Source organism: Melospiza georgiana, chromosome 14 (genome assembly GCF_028018845.1).
Source record: "Melospiza georgiana isolate bMelGeo1 chromosome 14, bMelGeo1.pri, whole genome shotgun sequence".
Classification (NCBI taxonomy): Eukaryota; Metazoa; Chordata; class Aves; order Passeriformes; family Passerellidae; genus Melospiza; species Melospiza georgiana.
The window spans coordinates 1,504,408-1,529,421 of record NC_080443.1 but is presented as its reverse complement, the minus strand read 5'-3'; the positions used below and the strand labels follow the sequence as shown (position 1 = coordinate 1,529,421).

General features: G+C 43.6%; 1 protein-coding gene across 1 annotated transcript in view; it reads right to left on the bottom strand.

Moving 5' to 3' along the window:
- Positions 1 to 23,055, bottom strand: part of BEAN1 (brain expressed associated with NEDD4 1) — a 53,109-nt gene extending 30,054 nt beyond the window's left edge. The window contains exons 1-2 of the mRNA XM_058034179.1: positions 22,995 to 23,055; positions 21,365 to 21,439 (exon numbers count right to left, since the gene is read on the bottom strand). Of these exons, the coding sequence (XP_057890162.1) occupies positions 21,365 to 21,439; positions 22,995 to 23,025 (106 nt within the window). The 5' untranslated portion in view covers positions 23,026 to 23,055. The remainder of the gene's footprint in view (positions 1 to 21,364; positions 21,440 to 22,994) is intronic.
- Positions 23,056 to 25,014: the final 1,959 nt, after the last annotated feature.

Genomic DNA, 25,014 nt, shown 5'->3' with positions numbered 1-25,014 from the left:
CTCTTCTGGAAGCCACCCAGATGAAACCAGCCACATTATTTCAGTTATGACTCAAGGCAGATTTGAATTTAGGATTTCAAGGAGGTGTTATGTCCTCTGGCCCTGCTGGCTGTTTTCTATTCACTCTGTTCATTCTGTGTTTTTCATCTTATTCTCAGTTCCACAGCATATAGTGTTTTCCACTAACTCATATTTCATAATGTGCCAAAACCAGGAGTCTGCTATTGTTTATAAAGGTACTGAAGCTGGGCCTCAGTTCAGGAAGGTGCTTATGTGCATAATTTGTGCTCTGTAAATGCATCCTTGATTTTATTTCTACAATTTTTTCTAATTCAGAAGGCACTGAGATTCATGTTCTAAAACTGTCACTGTTCCACCACTTTAGATTGTGGGAGAGGGTTTTGCCTTGCTGATGGGCTTGTCTTCTTTTCAAAGTTTGTATTATAGAAGTGTTAAAATCAAAATTACCAGAATGTTGGAAAGTGCTTTTGCTGAAATTCATAGATTCATATAACAGATGAAGGAAAAGGCATAGCAAGGTAACTCCTTTAACAAGAACAGTATCTTGGCTGTGTTTGTGGGTTTTTGGAGCAGCCTTCACAGATTGCTTTGATAGAAACTTTTAAACCTTGGCTTCTCCCCCAGAAAAAGGGCAGCCATTCAGAGAAATATGTTAATATTTATTTCAGAATGTAACAATACTACTGATCATTTCTCACTATGAAACAGAACTGGTCATTCTTTATATCCTGTCAGATAATTTACTGTGGTTAAATCCATCTTGAAAATGGCTGTATTTAGCAGAACTGAGCATTTTCTAAATTCATGGGACAAGGGGAGTCATCATCCCAATGCTTGTCCCATGTCAGGAGGAGCTGGCACTGCAATCTTTGCTTGTCCCTGCTCCTCCTCCTGTGTTGAGGCTCCTTCCTGGCTTCCCTCAGCCATGGTCAGTGCTCCCAGAGGGAGGCAGAGGGGCCACAGCCCTGCAGGTTTGACTCTCCTGTTTCCTGTGGGCCAGAACTCTGTGCTCAGTTGTTATTCCTAAGCCTCTGAAAAGATAAGCTATCAAATCAGAGATGCAAACCCAGATAAAAGTTCTGCTCTTATTAACAGAGGGCTATTGCACTTGTGTCCTTTGTTCATTTCTGCTTACAGAAGCTGATAGTGTGTCAGTGGCACTTTCTGTATCAGGCAAGATCAACAAATACTGACCCTCAGCAGCCAGTAAAATACTCATTAAATAAAACCCAGTGCCAGCTGCTGGAAGAAGCAGTCTTCCAAATGAGTCCTTAGAAAGGATAAATAAAAGCTGTAAAAGAAGAGGATATTGTTGTCATTAGTGTTGATAATCCAGACCAAGGTAATCTATGAAATTTATAACCAGCCCAGCAGCAGGATTTTTACAGGCAAAAGGGATTTTGTTGTGGCAGGGAAACAGTAGATGGTGATTTCCACAGCAATCTAAACTCTCCTACTAAACACTGATACATGTTGTGAATGCTCCAAAGAACTGAAACCTGTCTGGAGGTCACAGCCTGGCACCATGCAAGTGAAGAAGAAGTGAGAGTTACAAGCAGCAGTGAATTCAGAATTAACTGCCTGACAAAGCCTGCTTAAACTATCAGTACAACAAACAGTGTGATACCTTAAGGAGCCTCAATTAGTCAGAGTGTTTACAAGAACTGATCTACTAAGTTGTCCCCAAACTGGATATTGATTGGGTTGTTTTTTATTTTCCCCCATCCCTTTATATTTTTCTTTGGGATGTTTAAGAATTTTCCTAATTAAGAAGATTGTATAATAAAGGAATTCCTGAATATAAGGAACATAACTTTGTTGCTTCATAGAAGTGCAAGGGTACCATGATACAGCAATTTGCCAAGCTGACAAGTACAGCTGCATTCATTTGCTGAGTGAAAAAGTGATGTTAAAGGCTGCTGAAATGACTTCTCAGGGGGAATCTGGCAGGCACAGGGCAGTCTGGGCCTCCTGAGTTGGGATTCTTTCCTGTCAGAGCCTCTGATAACCCTCCCATTTGTTCCTTCAGTGGTTCCTTAAAGCTAGCTGTTCCATCTCTTTCAGTGGTGTGTGACAGTATCCCACAGATTAAGAGCCAATATTCCCCCCTTCTGGGACTTCCCTTTGGAGCTGGTTTCAGAAATTTCTTGCTCTCCCATTTGGATGGTAAGAAGAGCCTGGATGCACCTGCAGGGAGGGTGAACCTCTCTGAAATGCCCCTCCTGAGTACCTGCCTGTCTCTGACAATCTGGAGAAGGTCTGTGTGCCTTCCCTGGAACTGCTGGCAAGGACTGGAGAAACCTGGCTACAAATCTGCAAGAGAACTGTGAAATGGCAAATTCCTTTTCTTCAGCTGCACCAGCTCTAAAAGGGCATGCAATGAAATGAATGGAAACAAAGAATGCAGTCATTCGGTTAACATTTAATGTTTTCAATATTTAGTATTTAAATTTCTGCTGTGTTTATGCAATTGATGTTTAAATAAAGTACCTCGCCTCTCTTGAAATCAGCTTTTTGGACAAGACCTGTCCAAAACCCAAGTTTTGGGTTCAAACATACCTGCCTCAAAGTCTCCTGTTTTTCATGATTCTGTTCACCACCCTGGTGGACTCCAGGCAGGATTACCTAGAGAGGATTTTCCATGGGCAGGATTATATATGTGACTTTCTAGAAAGCTGCTGGAGAAGGATGGAGGTTATGAACCCCAAGGCCTGAGGTGCTGCCCAGAGAGGCAATCTGGGGGCTTGGCTGTGGAGATGCTGCTCTTGGAACAAACAGAAACCTCCTGTTAATGTGAGCTTTAAGTAAAATCTTCATGACAGAATCATTTTAAGCTCTTGTGCAGTGTTTAATTATCTACTTATAAAATGAGAAGTGTCAAGTTACATAAACCAGATTTTTTTTAAGATGAAAGCCTCCACTCCTGTAACCCTTGGGACTGGCAGCAATGATTACACATTGAGTACACAAGAATTGAGAACACATGATTACACAAGAATAACAGGTTGTGATTCTCTTTGGCTTCAGTGGGTGAATTCTTTGGTACCTATGAAAATGTGTGTTTAAACCTGAAGCAGAATTTTACCCTTTACATCTACTTTCTCATGGTTTCAGGAAAGTCTCTAGGTAGAAAACACAGCCTATAAAAAAGGAGAGAGGTAAACTGAGACACTGAAAGCTCAACTCTTTTGTGCTTTAGCTTCATGCTAAATGAGTGGTGGAGAAGGAGACAAAGGGGAGATGAAGGCAAGAACACCTCAAGTGCTTCAGGTCAGCACCACTTTTCCAAGAGTAATTTCTGAGAAATGTGTGGCTAACCCTTGAGCAAAGGTCATACATTTGATTTCCTCTTCCACCCAGGGAAAGTTTAACTTGATTTCTCAACTGGAACAAATCCATGCATTGCTTCTGAGGGCAGCTTCCCCTGAATGCACACAGGACAATGCTTTTGTTAAGTCCTAGAAGTGGTTCTACTTCCCATCCAAGAGGATTTAACAGCAAAACCCACCCTCAATCAGAAAAGAGAGCAGAGAAAGAGAAATAGAGAGGAAGAAAAATATAGGAATGTGTTTTTTCATCTGGGAATTCTGGTTGACTGAGCCAGAAAGGAATAGGCAAATATAATCACACTTGCAATACACTTGAAAGCAGTTCATGTTCTTTCCCATTAGGCTGAATTTCATGGTGGATGCACATTAAATGCAATACTTTTATGCAAGGGCTTTGCTTCCTAAATGTTAAAATTAAGCTCACAGTAAGCTAGGAGGTAACAATTCTGTTTCTGAAAGCCAGGACAGCTATGGAGGGTAAAAATTAACTGAATTCTGGAGACCTATCCTGCAATATGAACTTTTTATTTTCACATTATTTTTTCTTAACAAATTAGTCAGCATGATTATAATAATTTATTTCCTAAGCTGCCCCTGAATTGCATGCTGATTTTTTTTTTTTTGCTTTCCTCCCTCCTTTATCATTTTACCTAGAGAGGACTTTCCATGGGCAGGATTATATACACGACTTTCTAGAAAGCTGCTGGAGAGGGATGGAGGTTATGAACCCCCAAGGCCTGAGGCAATCTGGGGGCTTGGCTGCTGAGATAGAGCTCTTAGAACAAACAGAAAGCTCCTGTTAATGTGAGCTTTAAGCAAAATCTTCATGACATAATTATTCTAAGTTTTTCTATGCAGGTTTAATTACTAATAAAATGGGAAGTATCAAGTTATATTTGATTTTTTTTCTGCACAAAGCCCCTCCTGTGCAGAGCTGTGTTTGTGTGTGCACACTCAGCTGTGGGAAGCACACACTGGAATTTTCTCCATAAATCACACATGTGGCTTCTCAGGCTCCTGTTGGTTACTGTGGTCCCCTGCACAGCCTTTCAGGAATTTTGGAGCCTGGCTCAGCACTCCAGGACTGATATTCTCCCATAGCTATAATGCCCAGGAGCCATGGCTGGGAAACTGCATGTGTGAGGTGCTACAAAAAAGAACAAAGATTCTCTCCTCCCACATTCTTCTTGTTTGCTCCACCACTTGCTCAGGCTCTTCCTGCCAGCCTGGTTTGTGGCAATGGCACAGATGTTTTCCACATATGCTGAACATATGATGGAAATCCATCCTGGAACCCAGCCTCCCTGGGAAGTCCACTCTTACTCTCAGTAGATACTGTGGATTTTGATTTTGAGGACCTGAGTTTTTCCTCTATTCCTTCCCTGAAAATTCACTCCACTGTTGCTGGCAACAAAGCTTTTTCTGCACATGCCTAGGTCTGAAAGGATGTGTAAAATACTGTGGATCCTCTTTGTTTTCCAAGCACCATTCTCTGTGTAATGGGGGAATCTCTCTCCCTGTCCCAAACAGAACACATGGGCTGTCTCTCCATTGCTCATGATTGTTCAAACAGCACCAGAGCCCCAGTGTGACCACACTGCTCCCAACAGTGGTGGATCTCCTCAGAACCCCTTGGCTTCATTCTCACACCTGTGGCCTGAGATTTCCATGAATTTTGTGACATTAAAATTGGTGTGATATGGCTGAGAAAGAGCTGCCAGCTTTGGGTTTCCCCTTTCCTCAGGATTTATTTCTGAACTCCTTCCTCAGCATCTCTTTTTGCTTTGCCCTTCCCATTTCTGAGATCCTGCATGGCTGATACAAAGCAGTCTGTTATTTGATGAGTGCTGAGGCCTCCTGGTCACTGCTGTAGACACCACTAAATGTGATTTTATCATTGCCAGAACAAAGGGTTTGATTCCCTCTGAGGGCCAAGAGCAGGATATTGGATTAGGCACTAATGGCACAGTGGGCTGCAGGTTTTTGAAAGTCATTTCCCTTTCCCTCTGTCATAAATCTGTCCTGTGGCTGGTGAACTGCCAGTGTTTTAAGAAGCAGATCTCATGAATATTCTTCAGTGACAGGCCAATCCAGAAGCCCTGCAATGAATGCACTGTGGGCACATGTAACAGACTGAGCAACTTGGCCATTTATGTCTGTTTAAAGAAAAAAACTTTCTCAGACCAAAAGCAGAACTGGACTAGATGGGTATACAGTGGGAAAGCTTTTTGTTTTCAAACCTGCACAAAGCACAACCTTCCATGCTTTGGGACTCTAGAATCTGAATTTAGGGTTTTGTTTAGTCACACCACAGCTCCAGTTTGAACCTAAGTACCACCAGAGAGGATCTAGTCCAGTCCAAAGCAAAACCCCACAATGCTTCTTTTTTAATTCATTCATTTGTGATTCATTTTTAATAACTCCAGCATTGGCAGGAATAATTGACCAGTTTTCAGACTGATGGGGAAGTTCTCTTGGGGCAGCAGGAAATACATCCCAATACTTTGGTTCCTGTATTTTATCCCAGTTCTCAGGGTGACTGGTCTGTTCTGTTAGCTGATACCTAAGACTGAACTGCTGGGGTTTTTTTTCCAAATAAAGCTGCACATAGTGAGCTTCCTTGGGAATCCCTGTACAGCTGTAGTCCACCAAAAATTCCATCATCTCAAAAGCTAAAGCTAGATTTGCTTGTGAGTAGAAACCAAAAGTACCTAAGTCCTGCTTGTAGGCATTTTCTGGGAGGGTAACCTGTTTTTCAGAAGCCCCTGAAATGGTTCTCATTTTCCAGTTTCATGTATGTTTGAAAGTCAAATTATTGCACAGAGTTTTCAACAGGGTTCCAAAAGACAAAGGAGCTCTTTAAGGTGCTGCATAACCAACAGCTGCCATTACTGTTCATAACACAAACTGTTTTAAAAGGCTGTTTCAGCCTTACTGAAAGATAGTTGGGTTTCTGGAAAGCCAGAGGTGGGGGAAGGAATTGGAACAAAATTGAAATAGAGCAGCCCAAAATAACATAATAAAGCATGTTATCAGCACTGAAAGGCCTTGTGACTTTGATAAATATTCCAGATAGTGAATTTAGGAGACAGAGCTCTGCACACCATGTGGCTCTATCACCATCTGCCTGGCACTGTAATTAATTGATTCTATCACAAAATTGCTTTGCTAATTAGATGGAGCACAGTCTGGCAGTTGTACTTGGAGGGCTGATCCCCTGGCCTGGTGAGTGCTGTGCAATATTGGTGTGTCCAATCCTTCCCTGAGAAGCAGGGATTGGGATCCCAGTGGCACTTAGGGACACTTTGTCTGCAGGGGACAAGGTGGGGGCCTCCTGTGCTCGCACATTTTTAGGCTGAGGAAGCAATGTCAAGCCTGCTTGGTCTGGGTCAAGCTGTCAGCAAAAACAGATGCTGGTGAAGATCCTATACCTGACAGTTCTTCCCCTTTGCTGTGGGTTACACTCCCTGGAACTCTTGGGGTTCACAGAAAAATTTCTGGTCAGCTGCAGGGAAGATCTGAGGAGCTGACTCAGCCTCCTGTAGAAATATAAAGCTGTCCTTCCTGGCTGGTAATGAAGAACTTTGACAAGGACTGTTCTCACAGACAGCTCCAAAAGGGGAATTTGCCTTTATTCTGATTTTTACAATGTAGAAATTATTTATTTGTAACACACTGAAAACGGCAGTGTTAACCTATCTATGCACTAGTTTTACATTATGATTTATGATTAGAATTACAAACTTCCAGCCCAATGGAAATGAATTTCAAAACATCTGCTCAGCATCCACGGAGGCATTTGCAGTCAAGGAACACCATATTGCATGGCAGAGATCTGGACTACAGGTTTTGTTTGGGTTTAAAAAAAAGCTTAAACAACAGCTGTCTTCTTCCTCCTCCTTTGCAGTTAATTCATCACAACTGCAGTGAGTAAGAGGTCCTGCTGCACCCTGCTCATGTGAGTCAGGAACACACAGAGCAGTGGGAGCACTGCTGGCAGCCAGCACTGGGAATCAGAAAATATTGTGTCACTTCTTGTCCTTGAAGAAACAGCCATTTAGCAGAAGGTTCCAATTTCCACTGGGAATTTGTGTGTGTGAGGGTGGGGGATGCAGATGTGACCTCTAAACAAAGGTAGGGAGATGATGGCTGTACCTTTATAGAGTGCTGCACTTGCCTGTTGTTAAAAACCAAATTTAAAGTCACTTAAAGCCATTTATCAAAAGATTTTTAGGTTGTTGAAGTAATAATATGAAAGTAAATTTCATCTATCATCTATCTATCTATCTATCTATCTATCTATCTATCTATCTATCTATCTATCATCTATCTATCTATCTATCTATCTATCTATCTATCTATCTATCTATCTATCTATCTATTCCTGCTTTTATCTATATAAAATCCTTTTCAATTCAAAATCCTCATGTCTCTGAAAACCTCTAAATAAATAAACAACAATCTTAGGTGATAGATCTACTTGTATGCTTAATCAATGCCCTTAAGCAGCATGAGAAATTGTCCAAGGACACACAAATAATGGATAAGTGATATGATGGACACAAGCTTTAAAAGTATCCATTAATAATGATTTAACAGAAAAACATGCTATAAAAGAACTATACTCCCTTCTTGGTTCCTGGTTTTTATTTTTTATGGGTTTCATATGAAGTAGATGAAGTTTTTGTTGGCCAAAATAAAAAGAAAATTAAGTTACTGAATCGAGATACCATTAACTGTAAAGTAAATATAAGGAATGTGAGATGAGAAACAATGATAACTAACATGTAAAAATCAGATATTTTCATTCATGCTTTATGGCCCAAGGATGTAGTTCAGCAAAACGACTGTTGCTTTTAGAGGACAACACAAGGTGCTTGGATCCTGCCAGGAAGTCCTAAATGTCCTAAAATATATTAGGATGAAACAGGTATATCAAATGCATCAAATCTATTCTGAAGGAACCAAGGTGTTTTCTACCCTATGGGCTAAATATTTAGAGGTCAGTATTACAAAACCAGAAAGTCAGAAATTAGAACAGTGAATGATTCAAGTGGAGTGCCTCTATCCTATACACAGATAGGAGGAAAAGTAGTAAATATGATACATATATATGATATATATTAAGATATATACTCATCCCCAAGATATTAGTTAATAAGTATGGTATATAATTATATATTACATATATAATTATATACCATTATATAATTATATACCATATATTACATATAAAAAATATACAATATATATATATACACTATACTAAATATAGTATATAAATATACACACTAGATATAGTATATATACTATATATATACTATATATAATAGTATATAGTATATAGTGTATATATATTTAGTGTGTGTATATATATATATATATATACACTGTATACTATTTTTTAATATATATATATATAAAAATATGTAATGTATATAATTATATAAACCTTACATAATGTTACCTATGCATTAGTCACAAAGTTTGGGGGTTTTGTACCCAAGCAGTTTTTCAGGTGCTGATTTAGCCACATGTTCATGGATGATTTCCTGATGTGGACACTGCTGCTATGGAGATGTGCCTGGCAGCCCTTGGAGCCTGTCTGTCTGCCTGTCTGTCAGTGTGTCCTGCATTGCTGGGCAGCAGCAGTGCAGCTCTGGCAGGCTGCCTGGCAGGGAATGCTGCAGCAGGGGAACTCTGGGCAGCTTTGCTGTGCCTGCTGCTCTGTGGCGGGGCCTGCACAGGGCTCTGGAGTGTCCCTGTGGGGACTCTGCTCTCTGGGTCACTTGTGGACAGTCAGTGTGTGAAGGCTGGACATCATCAGTCCAAATAATAACTTTCCCCCCAGGCAGTTTCTGAGTTCTGTGCACTGCTGTAACTACTGCAAATGCTCTGTTGGTTTGGAGCTCTTAATGGCTGTAATGTGTTCAGAGCAAACCTGTGAGTACTTGACTCTTTATTTTGTCAGCTGTCATTCCTGTAGCTTTTTACTAGCACTGAAGTGACAGCTTTGCATTTAGAAAAATATATATTTACATATATTAAGAAGATTGTTGCCAGTCACTGCTTTGTGCACACCTTTATAGGAGGGCAGAAAAGAACACATCTTATGTGCAATGCAATTGATTCAAGGGTATCATGAGATCCTGGCAAAATGCAAGATCATCCACACTGGTGTGTTCCCATTAAACCTTTCACAGCCACACCCAATATGTTTTCTCAGAGGAAAAACCACAACCCCATGTCTAGCTGTAATCTTTGCTGATCAGATTACAAATTCAGAGTGTAACATGAGATCTTGCCTAAATTCAGGTCTTATGTTCCTCCCACGCACATTAACTGCAAACCTTAGGAATTCTCAGGGTAAAGTCATAATCTTTTGTGCTCCTTGGATCTAACCTGGAGGCTGCTCTATTGTCAGAGTGCTGTGTGGGGCTGGAATTGCTCTGGGCAGCCTGGGAGTGGGTGGTGCTGAGCAGGGAGGGTGGTGAGGACCTGCTGTTCACACTGCATGGCCAGAGTGTGACATTTTACTTTGCAGTTTTCCTCCATGCGTCTGTCTCATGCCTGTTGGAGGATGGGGTGTATTATTTACTCCTGAATCTCAATTTTTGGGTTACTTTCACCTGAAGTGTCTTTACAGTCCACTCTGCCATTGTAACATCTGGTCCTTCTGCACAATTGAGGCCAATTGTGTAAAATGTGTAAAATGTCATGGTAACTGAAATCCACAAGTGATTAGTGACAGCATGTGATCAATGCTATTTGTAGAGAGTAGAATAGAAGTCTAAAAGCAGTTTGTCTCTTAGATATTGTTAGTCACAAAGTGGGTATGCTAAAAGGAAGGGTTCAGTGTTAAAACTGTAGCTTGACATTAACGTGTAAACACAACAAGGCAGGAGCTGAGGAAGCTGAGGTGGTTACATCTCCAAGTTTGCTGGTAAACAGCAGCTGCTGAGACTGCAGCACTCTTGTGTTCATCAGAGATCTTTCAACACCTCCTTCAACTCCTTTGCAACAAATCTGGTTTTAAAACAAATGGCTAAAACTGTCTGCGCTCTGTATCAAAAGTACCCCATGACTCCTTTAAACACACTGGGTATCTCACAGTGATTCTGCCCTCTCCCTGGCCAAATATCACGTGCATCAGCTCTGAGGTGGTTTGGTTATTCACACTCCACTTCCAAATGCAGAGGCAGAGCCAGGAGCCACTGCTCTGCAGAGCAGTCCCTAATTGTTTCTGGCAATGGCAGCTCCCTTCCTTAGGCTTTTTTCTTCCTTCTCCCTCCTCAAGTGGCATTTCAGGGCAATAGCTTTCATAATACATTAGCTTAATTCACTCTGAGCTTGACCACAGCTTCCATTCCCACTGCTGCCTGAACCACACATGGTCCTTGAACTCAGCATCCAGTATGAATGATTTAGACAGATGAATAAATAAGCCTCTAAACATCCATGTCCTTGCAACAGCAAAAGGAGATGAAACCTATTGTTCAGAGCAGCCTGTTGCTGCAGACACTGAGCTGGTGAGCAGATGGATTCACATTCCCAGAATGTGGGGGCATGATTCAGGAAAGTGAAGGGTAACTCACTTGAGCAGAGTTTCAAGGACATGTGGACTCTGCCACAGTCCCCTCCTAGTGACAGCACAGCCAGTGTAAGAGGCAGAGTCTGTCACCACAGTGTGGCTCATTTTTACTCAGCAGAAGGCTCAGTTCATCTGAAAGGAGGAGAAACAATAGATTGTGTAACAAGCAATTCCTTCTGAAGTCAATCTTGCTGCTTTTGAAAGGCCAGGCTAGATGGCAGCTCTCTCTGCCTTGTCAGACCTGAAAAGGGTCTCAGACTGGAACAAACCCTCCCTGTCCTGCTGTTCTGGGCATTTCCCGTGGGTTTGAGCCAGAGGAGGTCCAGGGGAAGCACACCAGGGAAACCACAAGGCTGAGGTGCCTCTGAGCCTTCTGCTGCCTGATGTGCTTGAACATCCAAACCAAAACAATGCACCTTCACCCCAGCTGAACACTCAAAATGCTTAAATGGGGAAAAAAGAGATCTGTTATCTTCCATAACCTGTAGGACTGGATTAAGACCTCCTTAGCTGTAAGTTTAACTCTGGCATGGTCCCTTTCCAATTTGACAATTAAGGGTAGGAACTGAGTCTGATAGAGTGGGGAAGGATTTTTTTAATACTCTTAATAAAGCCTTGGGTGAGTTTATGGAGACATAAACTCAGGGTTGGTTTGCAGAGACATGAAATCCTACCCAGTAGGGTCAGCAGCTCTGCCTGAAGCCAAATGTTTTCCTGGCCCCTCAGTTAAATGATTGAAGACATGTCCCAGGGCTACTGTTGATTTTGGGGGGGGCCAAGTAGAAAACTGACTCACTCCTCTCTGCCTAGAGAAGGGAAAAAAATAATTTTCTCTTGTCCTTTGATAGTGCACTGGGGTTCCTTTGCACACAGACATCAATGAACAGACATTTCCTCCTCTCAAAGCAGACATGGTAACAGCCAGAAAAGCAGTTTCAGGCCATGCATTCACCTGTACAAAATATATTTGCATGAGAAATGGGAGTGTGGGTGGGACTGGTGCCACTTGTCACATCTGAGCAGGGCCACCCCTTCCCATGCCAAGAGCTCTGAGGGTTTGCCTGCAGCAGCAGCAGTTTGGCTTTCACACCCATCAGCACTCAAACAGCAGCTGCATGACACTGAGTTTAATGGGAACTGGGGAATCTCTGTATAAGGAAGTGTATGAGGTTTGCTTGTGTGTTTTACACTTCACAATACAAAATATCCCGTGGAATTTCAGTGTCCCACTGAAGCATCTAAACTACTGAGCAAATAATTGAAAAAAGAACTTATCATGTAAATAAATTCCAGTTTCTTAGGTTAGAAATCTGTTAACATACTATATGGAACAAACAAAATTATGGAGATCAGGAAGTCAGAAAATTCTTCAGGAAAAGAGAGGTAAATACTTCCTACATTATTCAAAGAATATATTATTTTATAATGTTTTCCCATTTCACCAGAAGAGCTATTGAAGGTGATCTTGTTTGGATGGTACAAAAATGCAAAGAATTGTCTGACAAGTGCATCTGAGTGTGCACTGACACATGTAGAGTCTTCCAATAAAGAAAAAGAGAAGTAGACCAGACAGAAAACAGCTAATTAATGACCAAATTAAATATTTTTAAGTTTGGTAAGGCAGAACTTTGTGCAGAAAGATTCTTTGGGAATCAGCTTTAATTTTCAGCAGAGTATTATGAATTCAGGTTGTATCCAGGCCACTTCATGTGAACAATCTAAAACGTTCCAGAGGTGAGCAAAGGCTCAGGCCCAGCTTGAGGAGCACACAGGCCCAGAGGGGCAGGCTGGCACCCAGCAGAGCACAGGCACTGCTGCTCCTTGAGCTTTGGTAGCTCTCCAGGATTTCCCATTTGGAACCTTTTGTCACCCTTTCCAGCTGCAAATCCTGCTCTTTGGGTAATTGCTGCTGGTTTTCTCTCCTGCACAGCTGCTCCAGGGGAAGATGGCAGTGTCCCCAGTTCATAAACATTGTGGCACTGCCACAATGCCACAGCAAATCTCAGCCTGGGCCCTTGCACCTGGCAGCTCTGCCACCTGCCAGCATCACTGTGTGCCTTCAGAACATCATCTGCACCTCCCAAATGGCCTCTGCTTTTCTGGCAGGCATCTCAGACAGTTCCAGGTGAAATGGCATGGAATTCCCAGAATTAACCTTGTGGGGGTTCCTGTCTGGGCTTGGGTTGTTTTGCTTGTTTGTTTGTGGGGTTTGAAGGGTGTTGTTTGTTTGTTATTTGTTGATTTTGGGGTTTTTTCTTAGAGTTAATAAAATAATAGAAGCAGCTGCTAAGCAATAATACTTTGTGGTACCAAGGGTAGTCCTTGTCTAAATGGAAACATCTTTTATTGGTGTTGGATTGGTTACACAGTCATTGCAAATGTCAAACAGAAAAATGATGCAAAGGGAAAAAATAATTTATTAGGAAATTTATTGGAGTAGTTGGTCCTGGTAATAATTGTCATATTAATTGTCATTTGTAAGTAACAGTCATATGTAAGTCATTGGTGATATCATCCATAAATCTGTTTAATTCCTAATCTATTTCAAAGTTGCCCTGATGATTTTAAACCTCTATGAAGTTGCTCCAGTTTACACTCTTTTGTACCTTTATCACTGCCCCTGTTTTTATCAGTTCAGAACAACTTTCCTCCACCACTGGCTGTGATGTCACCCCTTTTTGGACATAGGAAAATTCTCTACAGTTCCTGCAACATAAAATTCCTGTTTTATCTTTCACCACTTCACTGGCTCCACTCTGAAGGTCCCTCTAACCCAAACCCCTCATGTCCCATGAGGTAATGTGTGCTTTGTGTGCTTTCAGCTGCTGTGGAACTGGGGAAGCCACTTTGGGATTTGGCCTTTGTGAGAGCACCAGAAACCCACAGTGATGTTCTGTTAGCCTCAGGGATTCAGACTGTGAACTGTAAAACATTACAGGGGCAGGTCCCATTTCCTTTGGGCTGAGGAGAAGTGGGGTACAATGATTAAAAATGGGGTACAATGGTTAAAAATGGGGTACAATGGTTAAAAAATGGGTGTGCAAACCTATCCCAGCTGTAGCAAGTGCAAATTATGTGTCTTGTGAATCCAGATGATACAATGTCCCATGTGTTCTCAAAGGGAGCTGTAAAATAATCCCCAAAATAAAAAATAAAAACATGTCAGTGTTTTTATGAGGAAGAGAGTGAGGGACAGCCAGCAGGGACAGAGGCATCACAAACTGAGCAAATAATGAGCTTTCAGTTCTTTGCAATGAAAATTCTTGTGAGACTGATTGTTTCACTGGTGGAAACATGCATTACTTCCCAAGGTGATCCTTCTGTCCCAGCACATGCTGCCAAAAGGTATTTTGTCTTCAAAGCATGTTTTAAAACTAAAATTGATTTGAAACCCGTTTTTCCTGTGGATGACAGGGAGCTAAGAAGTCTCTCTCAGAGGAGCCCTTTCTGGTTCTTCACCTGCTCCCATCAGAGAGGGCCAAGCAATGGGGTGCAGGGTGTGGATTCCAGATCAGCCCAGTTTGATGGATTTAGCAAGTGGAAACTGGTAACTTAGGAACATCAAATGGCCATGTCAAATTTAGGCTAAGGGGCAGTATTTGTGCAGAAAGATTCTTTGGGAATCAGCTTTTATTTTCAGCAGAGTATTATGAATTCAGGTCGTATCCAGGCCACTTTATGTGAACAATTTAAAACCTGTGATCAAAAAAATTGAAAAAAAAGATGTGATCAAAAAAATTGACCCATGAGTTGAAAACTAATCTGCGTCAATATTAAAATACAGTGATAAAAGGTAATAGTTTTGCAGCTAATTTTCCTGTGTCAATAAAATCAATTTTTTAGCCACATGTCCCCCATTTGAGTCTCTGTTGGAGTGGGTACCCAGTTGTCACCCACAGCCAGTGAGTGATACTGAACGAACCACTCCTGGCCCAGGCTGGGTTGATATTTAAAGCTCTGTATCTATGATCTAGAGGAGCATGACAGAGAAATCTGTGCCAAACACAATGTAAGGAGGACAATTCTCATCTCTAGCGACTTCTTGTGTCCACCAGTTCCTCCACTGATGGCAACCAAAAGAAAGTACAATAACCTTAAAGCAGAGCACAGACACAGGATGTCCTTTCAGTACTACTACAGTACCTTAACACCACCTTTGTCCCTGCATTTTACCACATTGCCTTTGGCTGTATTTGGGAATCATAATTTGAAAATCTGGGGAAGAGTTCTTGTTTTTACCTCTACAGATGCTGCAGCTCTCCTTAGGAGATGCAGATCTTATGTCTCCAACTTTAGGAACATTTCCAATTTACAGCTTGCTTCATTCAATAGAAACATGTTTGTTTGGGTTTTTTTAAATCAGAAGCACAGAAATAAAGGTCTTAATTAAGGGATTTTTTCTATTTTCAGCTATCAGATTTTCAGATATCTTTCAGATTGATTAACAGGATCAAGTAGCAGAAGTGCAGTTTCCACTCATGTTTCCATTTACGATTGTACTGTTCTAAAAGGAAAGTCTTTTATAAAATTGTCTGTGTAGTTAAAAAGTACTGGTGATATTTTGATTTTGCTCTCTCTAAACACCTGGGCATTTCTGGTTGGGATTGCTGCTCAGAGATGTGCTGTTCAGCCAGAGCACTCAGCAGGATGCACTGGAACTGTTTTCAGTCTACTATTCAATGTCCTACGTTCTTTCTAAAGGAACATCTGATTCCACAAATGTGTTTACTGTGAGGAGAGAGATCATTAGTGCAGTTTGATGTACTCTTCAAATGATGCACAAAAATCACCCCAAAGAGCTCCTCCTTTTTGCTCCTCTTTGCAGTGTGTGTGTTCCTCCCTTAGAACCAAGTTCCAGGCCAAACCAGAAATCTCTGGGTTCACATTTCTCTCTGGATGTGTCTCTGGGGCAGAGTTGGAATTACAATATCCAGTCACTAGATTTTGTTGGGCTACTTGTCAACATGGCTGCTGCAATAAAGCAGCAATTTGTCTTTAAACAAAAACAAACAAACAAAAAACAAACAAAAAAAAAAAAAAAAAAAAAGAAAAAAACCCCACAGTTAATTTACCTTTCAGAGCTTTTATTGTCTGGTCTTATCCTTTCTCTGCTGCCCAGGGAGTGAGGGTCCTGTGGTTCCCTGTGTAACCACTGCCCTTGGAGCAAGCTTCAGGGTAATACATTGAGGTGACAACAAGGAAACCTGTTTTGAAAATTTCTGGAAACACATCATTTATCATCTAACCATAAAAAACATTGCATGTCCTCAGTAAGTGGAAACAGAATTCAGAGAATTTCTCTCTTTTTAGCAAGAGTCAGTGGCAGGCACCACCCCAGCAGCCAGGAGAGCTTTCTCCTAAAGTTCCTGTGTAATTTAAAGCAATTGACTTTTTTGCCAGCCTTTTTTTCCTCTACCCACCTTCTGTTTTTTGGATACCGGTCAACTGAAAGGACAGGGCCAGTTGTTTTGTGCAGAACCTGCAGTGATTAAGTTGCAATTCTAGTGGGATTTTAAGTAGAAGTGGGATTTCTAAGTAGAAGTAATCTTGTAGCAATTTTGCAGCTAAATCAAAACAAACCTGGATGCTGAAAACCTGTGAAGATCAGATGCTTACAGAGCTGCTTTTCTTAAACTACAAAACTAATAAAGATTACTTGTTGATGAAGGAAAAACAATTGCTGAAAGACAAATCTTCATTTTAAAGATGGAAACAGAGGGATTAACATGCCTGCAACTAAAAACAGCAATTAAAAGATAAGAAACTTATAATTAAAGAGCCCACAGAAACAAAGTGTCATAGAAGAACTATTTGCCTTAAGAGTAGAAAGAGATCACAGGGCTTTGGCTGAAATGTCCTTTAGTGAAATATCTTCACACAGGTTCTTGAGGACTGTAGGCTTTCCTATGTCATATAATGTAATTAAAAAAGAAGAAAAAAAAAAGGTCAGGGGTATTTCATGAAGTTCCAGCAAGAAATGTATTAAGTCTTGGAGCAAAAATCCCTGTTTGTATAAATGCTGTCAAAGGCAGCTGAATTGTTTCTGCCAGCTCTGAGCTGTAGGCCAAGTCTTCAAAACATCTGAGGACAGAGTGTAAGGAAACTTTACAGAGGAGTCCACCTCTCCTGGAGAGCTGCTCTGCATAAAGGTACTGGGCATGTGCCTGAACACTCAGCTCAAACAGGATCTGAACCAAAGCTCCCCTCTGAGAGGTTTCCTGATAGAGCTGCTTGTAGCAGCTTGATGAGAACCCCTCCAAAAACTGAAGCATCATTTTATTTATTTGCTAGAGAGCAAGTTTGGACTAGACTCTGCATGTTTGCAATGCAGGTGCATGGGAACTATGCAGATATTATTTCCTAATCTGTTATTTCGAGTGGAGAAGTGTGAGTTGGGAGAAGCTGCTTGAAATGAAAGCATTAAGTTAGTAGGCACAATGGAAATGATTGAATTGGAGTTGTCAGCCTACATCTTCATACAGGAGGATGAGAAACTGTCAGGCTTGGAGAGAAATGGATCCCTTCCCAGTGCAGATTCCATTTAAAAGTTGAGGAAATTGTTATTCATGTAATAGATGATTTCAAGCCATCATAAAGTAAATTGATGGCAGAAAGATGCTGGCTATTACTTAGTAGAGGAGAGGAACAAAGGATTCCAAGGGGTGGTTCTGGAGGTATTTGAGCATCCTTCCCTCCTGCCCAGCTGGAGTCACTAAAACATGAAGTGCAATGTGGAAAACTGTAGGGAGATATGGGGTATGCCCTTAAGGAAATGGGGATGGGAACCTCTTTGCCAGCTTCAGAAAAACATCAACACTTGGAGAAGAAATAGAATGAAGGAAGAAAAGAGCAGATTATTCTGGGGATTAGATTTTGCTGTGCACTTAAGAGGGGGCAACTGCAGTGCATGTCTCAGTGTCTGGCACACTGCCCTATGTGGTTATCTGGCATTTTGGATTATGGGTGCTGCATGTTGGTGCTTTGATCACTGACACAAGTGCAAGGGATGTCCTGCTGTGCTGTGCCCAAGCCTGGCTGCAGATCTGTCAGGCTCTCTTAAACTCCTGTCATCCTGCACCTCCCCAAGCCAGCAGCTCCCACCAAAGCTGGAAACAATCTCCTGTCTTTCTGCAAGTCTCAAATCTGGGACAGCCAGGAGAACTCCTGGGGGTGCTTGCACAGAGCCCAAATCACCCAGGCTCTCCCCTGGTTTGGACTGAGGCACTGGGCTCTGTGCTTGGGGATGCACAGTTATGTTCCTGCTGATGTTGTGCATCCTGTCATTGGGAATTGTGTTTGTGCCTCAGACAGCTGCACTAAATGGCTCAGTTTGGAATGGGAAAAAGACACATCAGGAGCTGCAGAGTCCCAGTGAAGAGGGCATTTTATTCTTGCTGTGTGCAGAAAGATTTCCTTGTTTATGAGTAGAAGTTTATTCATCCTTTCATTGCTGTCCTGGGGTCTCAGGGTGCAGCTCTCAGTGCTGGCAGCCAGATGTGCTCTTCTGCTGTCCCCAAGCCAGATGCTGGGGACCTCCAAGGTGTTTCTCTGGTCCCAGGATGAGGATTTTCTGCACTTGTCCCTTCAGGAGGTGTCCCCTGGGCCTGTCTTAGGTGGGATTTTGTGCACAGAGAGCCACAGTAGGAATGCTTCTGCTCCTTCTTGGTTTGGTGAAAGAATTCTGGTTAGTTAGGACAAGTCTGTAGACTCTCTGAAGATTCTAAGACAGGAATCTTAGTGCTGGACTTGGAAATGCTGCTTGGCTTGTATATTTTGAAGCTTTTTTTTGTCATTCAAGCCTGCAAATGCACATTTTACATATCTCTGGACATTCCTTGTGCTCTTAGATATAAAAGCAGGGATGTAGTTGAATTGGACTATCCTATAATATTTAAATACATGGAGTCACTAAATAGCTGGAGAAAACTGTCTTTTTATAATACCACATATGTATTGGCAATCTGCATAATTGATTGAATAATCAGTTGGTTTGATTGCTTTTATTTGCGTCTACAACCAATTTCCTCAGAGATAAATCTCAGAAGTGCTGGGAAGGAGGTGGAGGAGGCAGGCACATGCAGAAAGGCAGTTTGCACAGAACAATTTTTCTGCCTTTTTATTTCTCTGACAGTTTTTGGGCCCCTTCATTTAAGCATTTGAAACACTGACTGAGGTTCATGACTGCTGATTAATAATTCATCTTCATTGTCATTATTTTCTAGAGATAAATCTGACTTTTTATTCTGAAAACCAACCAATCATCCAAACACAGCTGACTAAAACCTGGAAGCACTTTGCAAAGAAAATCCAGTGTTTCTCTCAGAAAGAAACATCTAAAGCAACAAAGTCAAACCAAATTCTGTTTCTGACTAGGAAGTTCTGTTAAGCTCTGACCCTGTCAGCCCACCTTGGCTCTGTGTTGTTGCAGTCACTGGGCTCCATCCCTGAGTGTTCTCTTGCCTGGACTTTGCTCGGGTGACTTTTCCCTTTGTCCTGGGCTAGAGCAGGGCTCTGCAGGCTCAGCTGACTCTGTATGGGCAGAGCTGCAGTCCTGGGCCTTTGCCCTTAGGAAATTCAGTGTTTGGGCAGCAAACAGGGCTGGTACCTGGCCTACAGGAGAGGCCACTGAGGAGCCTTCTTGCTGTGGTGCCTCCAAACAGCCGGGGATAACTCTGGTCTCTCCACATTTGCTGTAAGAGCATCCCATGAGCCATGGTTTCACTTGTGGCTAATTCCCACTGGTGCTGTGGTAATGTTATCTGTTCCTGTCAGTGGAACCTGTCAGAGCCAAGGCATTACAGGAATTAAAGCTGAGAGCCCTTGTGGAGAGGGCCAGAGTGTCAAGTCTGGCTGAGCTGGACTCAGTTAAGGCTGAAGGAAAACCATGATCTAAACCACTTAATTCTGTAGGCACCTGTGTGGAAATGAGAGCAATCCTCAGACTCCTCTGAACTGGCTGCTGCAATTGTTCTGTCACAGAACTCTGCTGATCCAAACCCAGTGCAACACAAAGCTGTCCTGCAGTCAAGTGCTGGGAAACATCTCTTTGTGCATTATGGAAACCCAGCATTTCTGGGGGAAAATAATCTCAGCATTCTTTTTGCAATATTGACCTGTAACAACACCAGCACAGCACAGGGATTTTCTTGCCAAGCCCACAGGCAGCTCACTCACAAATGAGGAGACTGCCAGTGCAGCTGTACCCAATGTCCACATTACACATTTTCTGTGACTTGGGTGATGCCACTTGGGCTCCATTAGGCAGCAGCTACTGATTTTGCAGTTGCTCTTCAGCCCAGCTTGAATGTGGTGTTTTGGAGGAGTTTCAGGGATTAATCTGAAAGACAGCACTTGGCATTTACTTGGTTTTGCACTGGCTTCACCTTTACCAACTAAACTCTGCTCTCAATTACCAAAGTTATCTTAGGGATAGATCCTAAAAATCCCTACTGTGGCCAGAAGCTGGTTCTGACCCCATGAATAATTTCTCCAAGTTTGCTGTCATGATAGGTTGTGACAGCAAACATTAAAATGGGTGTGATTTCTAGTGTGTGAATGGTTGTAGCTGTGTCTGTGTTCCTCCATGTATGTTCCAAAGGAAATTAAGGGAACTTCTGGTCTGTTCTTCCTTTAAACTGCACCTTTAGTTGTAAGATTCCTCAGCCATGATGGGCATGAACAGTGCTACAAAGTCACAGTCTGATTATAACATTCCAGCACAGCTTTTCTTGAGCTGCAGCCCTTGCTCCAAGAGGGCTCTTGGTGGGTTTAATTGTTGAGTATTTTTTTATTATGCATTCTTCCATCCAAGGCACTGGACATGCTGCCCTGCTTCCCTGTGTGCATGTGGTTTCCTGCCAAAATAGGACCAGTGACACGAGCATAATTGGCTCCTACAATGCTGTATTTCCTTTTCAAAAAGCCTTCATGTAATGACTACAAAAGGCAGTCATAAAAAGGAGAGCAGAAGGAAGTCAAATGTCAGGAATTGTTTTATTTCAATGACTGGAAGTAATTTTTAGCCACATTTGTTTCACTAGTGACTGCCAAAATGATATAAATTTTGACTGATGTCAGTGTGCTCCATTTGTCAATTTGCTAGTTTGCTGTTGTGGGAGAAAATGTTGAAAGGAGGATTTAAAAAAAAAAATAAAATATTGAAGTACTTGCACCTGACACTAAATTTTATGGTCCTTTATTTCAGACAATTCTGTCATTTCTGTGAGTTTGGTCTACCTAAAGATGACAAGGTTAAGGACATTTCTGTTAACTCAGGTTTTTTCTCAGTCAGGAAGCTATTTGCTTTTTACTGGATTGATGTTTATCTGCTAGAGAACTTGAAATATATTATTTCTGCAGCTGTACATGACTGCAAAACACGCCAATAATACAGTTTAAAAAAAAAGAAAAAGACATTACTTACGGAGATTGGAATAATTGCTGCCTATCCCAATACTGATGGAGCTTCCAGAGATGAAAGGAAGATGGAAGAAAATAACTAAAAAGGGAAAAATGAAGAGAAAGGTCCTTAATAACAGTTTGGTTTTGCTTGGTACCAGATGTGAGTTGAAGGCACATTGAGGAAAGGTTCACCTGCTCTCTCTGGGCAGGACTGCACATCTCAGACCCCGAGTGCACACACAGATGTAGCTCAACTGGGGGGAAAATGCCAAACAAGGCATTGTTTCATACTTCCAGGAATCCCTCCTGTTCAGGAAATGATATTAATGCCTCTCAGATTTCAAACCCCATGTATAAACAACAATGTGTTATATAAATATGCTAATTATTGTTAAGTCATTCACCAGTCTCTGAAACAGGCACCTACCACTGTAAAACCAAGTAACTTCCCTGATTTGTGTGAGTGCAGCTTGAATGCATCAGGCATGTGTGTGCCAAACTGGGTTGGAATAAATTTAGTCTAAAATCTGATACACATACTCCCCCTATGCACTTAGGCTTTAATATTTATAACTTGCTCTTCAAAGATTTATATTTACAGGCAACAAAATGCACACGAGTGAAACGTGTCCTAAATAACCAGATCTTTAGATTTCTTTAAAGATGAGCTCGTTTGCTAATGCAGGCGAGGATTTAAAGCCTGATTCCCGAGGGTCGCTCGCTGTGTCACGGACTTTTGCTCGGGGTCTCGGCGCTGCCCTGCCCTGCCCTGCCCGCGGGCACGGCCGGGAAGGGGCTGCTCCCTCTAGGGAGGGGGCCCGGCCCACACAAAGTTCCGGGCAGGGGCCTTTGGGCTCCGGGATCCCCGCACTCTGCACCCGCGGCTGGGCGGCAACACACGGGCTCCCGGGGCCCGTCAGAGCCTGCCCCACCCGGGAGCGGTCCCTCAGAGCCTGCCCCACCCGGGAGCGGCCCCGCAGAGCCGGGATCGGCCCCGCAGAGCCTGCCCCACCCGGGAACGGCCCCTCAGAGCCGGGATCGGCCCCGCAGAGCCTGCCCCACCCGGCTGGGATCGGCCTCTCAGAGCCTGCCTCGGCCGGCACGGCTCCTGCTATACCCCGGCACGGCACGGCCCCTACCTTTTACCCCGGCATAGCTCACGCCTTTCCCCAGCTTGGTTCCTTCCTTTCCCCGGCTCGGTTCAGCTCTTGCCTTTCCCCAGCTCCGTTCAGGCTCTGCCTGTCCCCAGCCCGCTCCAGCTCGCCCCAACCCCTGCTTCCTCTCAGCCTGGTTCAGCTCCAGCCCCTGCCTTTCCCTATCCCATATGGGCTCAGCCCGTACGTTCCCCCGGCTGCTGCCTCTCCCCATCCCGGCTCAGCCCGTACCCTCCCCCGGCTGCTGCCTCTCCCCATCCCGGCTCAGCCCGTACCCTTCCCCGGCTGCTGCCTCTCCCCATCCCGGCTCAGCCCGTACCCTTCCCCGGCTGCTGCCTCTCCCCATCCCGGCTCAGCCCGTACCCTCCCCCGGCTGCTGCCTTCCCCCGGCTGCTGCCTTTGCCCATCCCGGCTCAGCCCGTACCCTCCCCCGGCTGCTGCCTCTCCCCATCCCGGCTCAGCCCGTACCTTCCCCCATGCCGCCCTGCCCTGCCTTACCCCAGCCCGCCGCCGTGCCCGCTGTCTCCATCCGCCCCCGCCGCGGCTCCCCGGGGGCCGGCGGGGCCCCGCCGCCTCCTGCCGTGCGCGGGGCCGGAGCGGGGCCGGGCCGGAGCCGGCGGCCCCGGGCTGGGGGCCGGGGGGCGGGTGACCCCCGCCCCGCGGGCAGGGCCGCACATGGCGGGGGCAGCGCGGGGGGGCCCGGGGCCGCACACGCCGGGGCCGAGCCCGCCGCTCATCGCTCCTGCGGCAGCGCCCGGCAGCGGCGGGCGGCGGCTCCGGGGCTGCCGCGGGGATTCGCCGCCTGCATGCGGAGCTGGAGGCGGACAGCGGCTCCGGAAAGCCGAGTCCAGCCCAAGTGCTGGAAGGGAGGGACTGCCTGGAGTAAACCCACGGGGACGGACGGGATTATCCGGCTGTGCGGAGGATATAATGCCGTGGGGCTGGATTGGGGCTAGCAGGAGGATGTAGTCATGTAGTCCAGGCCAGAGCTAAACCCACTCTACAGTAGTAACATTTATTTGTTACCGGGGGTCTTGGGGACGTTTCTCACTGTGCTTGATAAATGCCGTAGTGCTGGATACAGGGGGAACAGGGCTGCAGCAGGTACTGAAGCGAATGAGCTTTCATAACTGGTTGTTTACCTCTAGGAAAAGCATCATTAGCTTTTTAGGTAAAGAATGTGTGAAGCGGCGCCACTTTTCTGAATGTTCTGTCAGCAGTTTGGGGTATTTCATTATCCAAGTTCCATGGGCAGTTTCTATCACCCACGCACTCATTAGCTCTGCAGGACACTGCAGAGTGGTCCCACTGTTTATAGAGACATGGAGCTAAAGAGCCTTCTTTACTTCCCTGTCCCTGGGTGCTTTCCACAGAATAATGAGGCTGGAAGAGAACTCTAAGACCATCGAGTCCAACCTATGCCCTAACACCTCAACTAGAATATAGCACCAAGTGCCATGTCCAGTCTTTTTTTAAACACATCCGGAGATGGTGGGACCACCTCCCTGGGAAAAGCATTCCAGTACTTTATTATTCTTTGGGTGAAAAACTGCTTTCTAATATCCAACCTGTCCCTTCCCTGACGTATCTTGAGACTGTGTCCTCTGGTTCTGTCAGTGCTGCCCAGTGGGAGAGACCGACCCCACCTGGCTACAACCTCCCTTCAGGAGTTTTGGAGCCTGGAGAGCATGTTCTCACAATCAGAACGGCTTTGCTGTCAGTATTTAGGCTGTTCAGCTTCTCCCTGGTTTAGCAGTGATGGATGCAGACCTGTAATGAAGTTTGGGGTCGATCTGGACTCCCTGGTAAACAGTTTCCTGCTGTTACTGATCACCTTTTTTTCATTTTCTTTTCTTCTTAAATCCAGGCGAGCATTAAGGGAATCTAAGGCAATTGAAATCAGGATTTATGGGAATTTACAGGTGTGTTTCCTTATGGATCACAGAAACCTGTATCTTTTGCCAAAACTGTAGTACCTTGGTACCATAAAATCCCTTAGAATGCTGCTGCAGAAGTTACCTTGTAATAAATTTCTTCAACCCCTCAAAATGTCTGACTCCATGAAAGACTCCTTGTTTATAATTTCAATAAATGGAAACTGCATGGCTTCCTTTTAGGGGTCTTTGTTGTTTGGTTATGGCATGAAGGTGTGAATCTGTACACACAGAGAAAATCTGATTTTTTTGTTTTTAAATAAAATATTGAAGTTTTATTTAGGGATTTTGGTTTATGTGCCCTGTGGCCTCGTACTGCCAGTCAAGAATCATGTATGTGTGTAATGCTGCACTTTAGGATATCAAAATATTTTCTCCACTTTTAAGTTCAGGAATTCCTAATGTTTAGTAATTCTACAAATTTTGGTGGTGACGTCTTTGTTCAATGGCACCTCACATTTACTCACAGTATCAGTATTAAGTTTAGTCCTGACAGACTTGGGGTCTTAAGTTTGAGATATCCACACTCAGACAATTAAATAAGCTCACAAATCGTGGAATGTGCCCTAGTAACTGACTTTGGA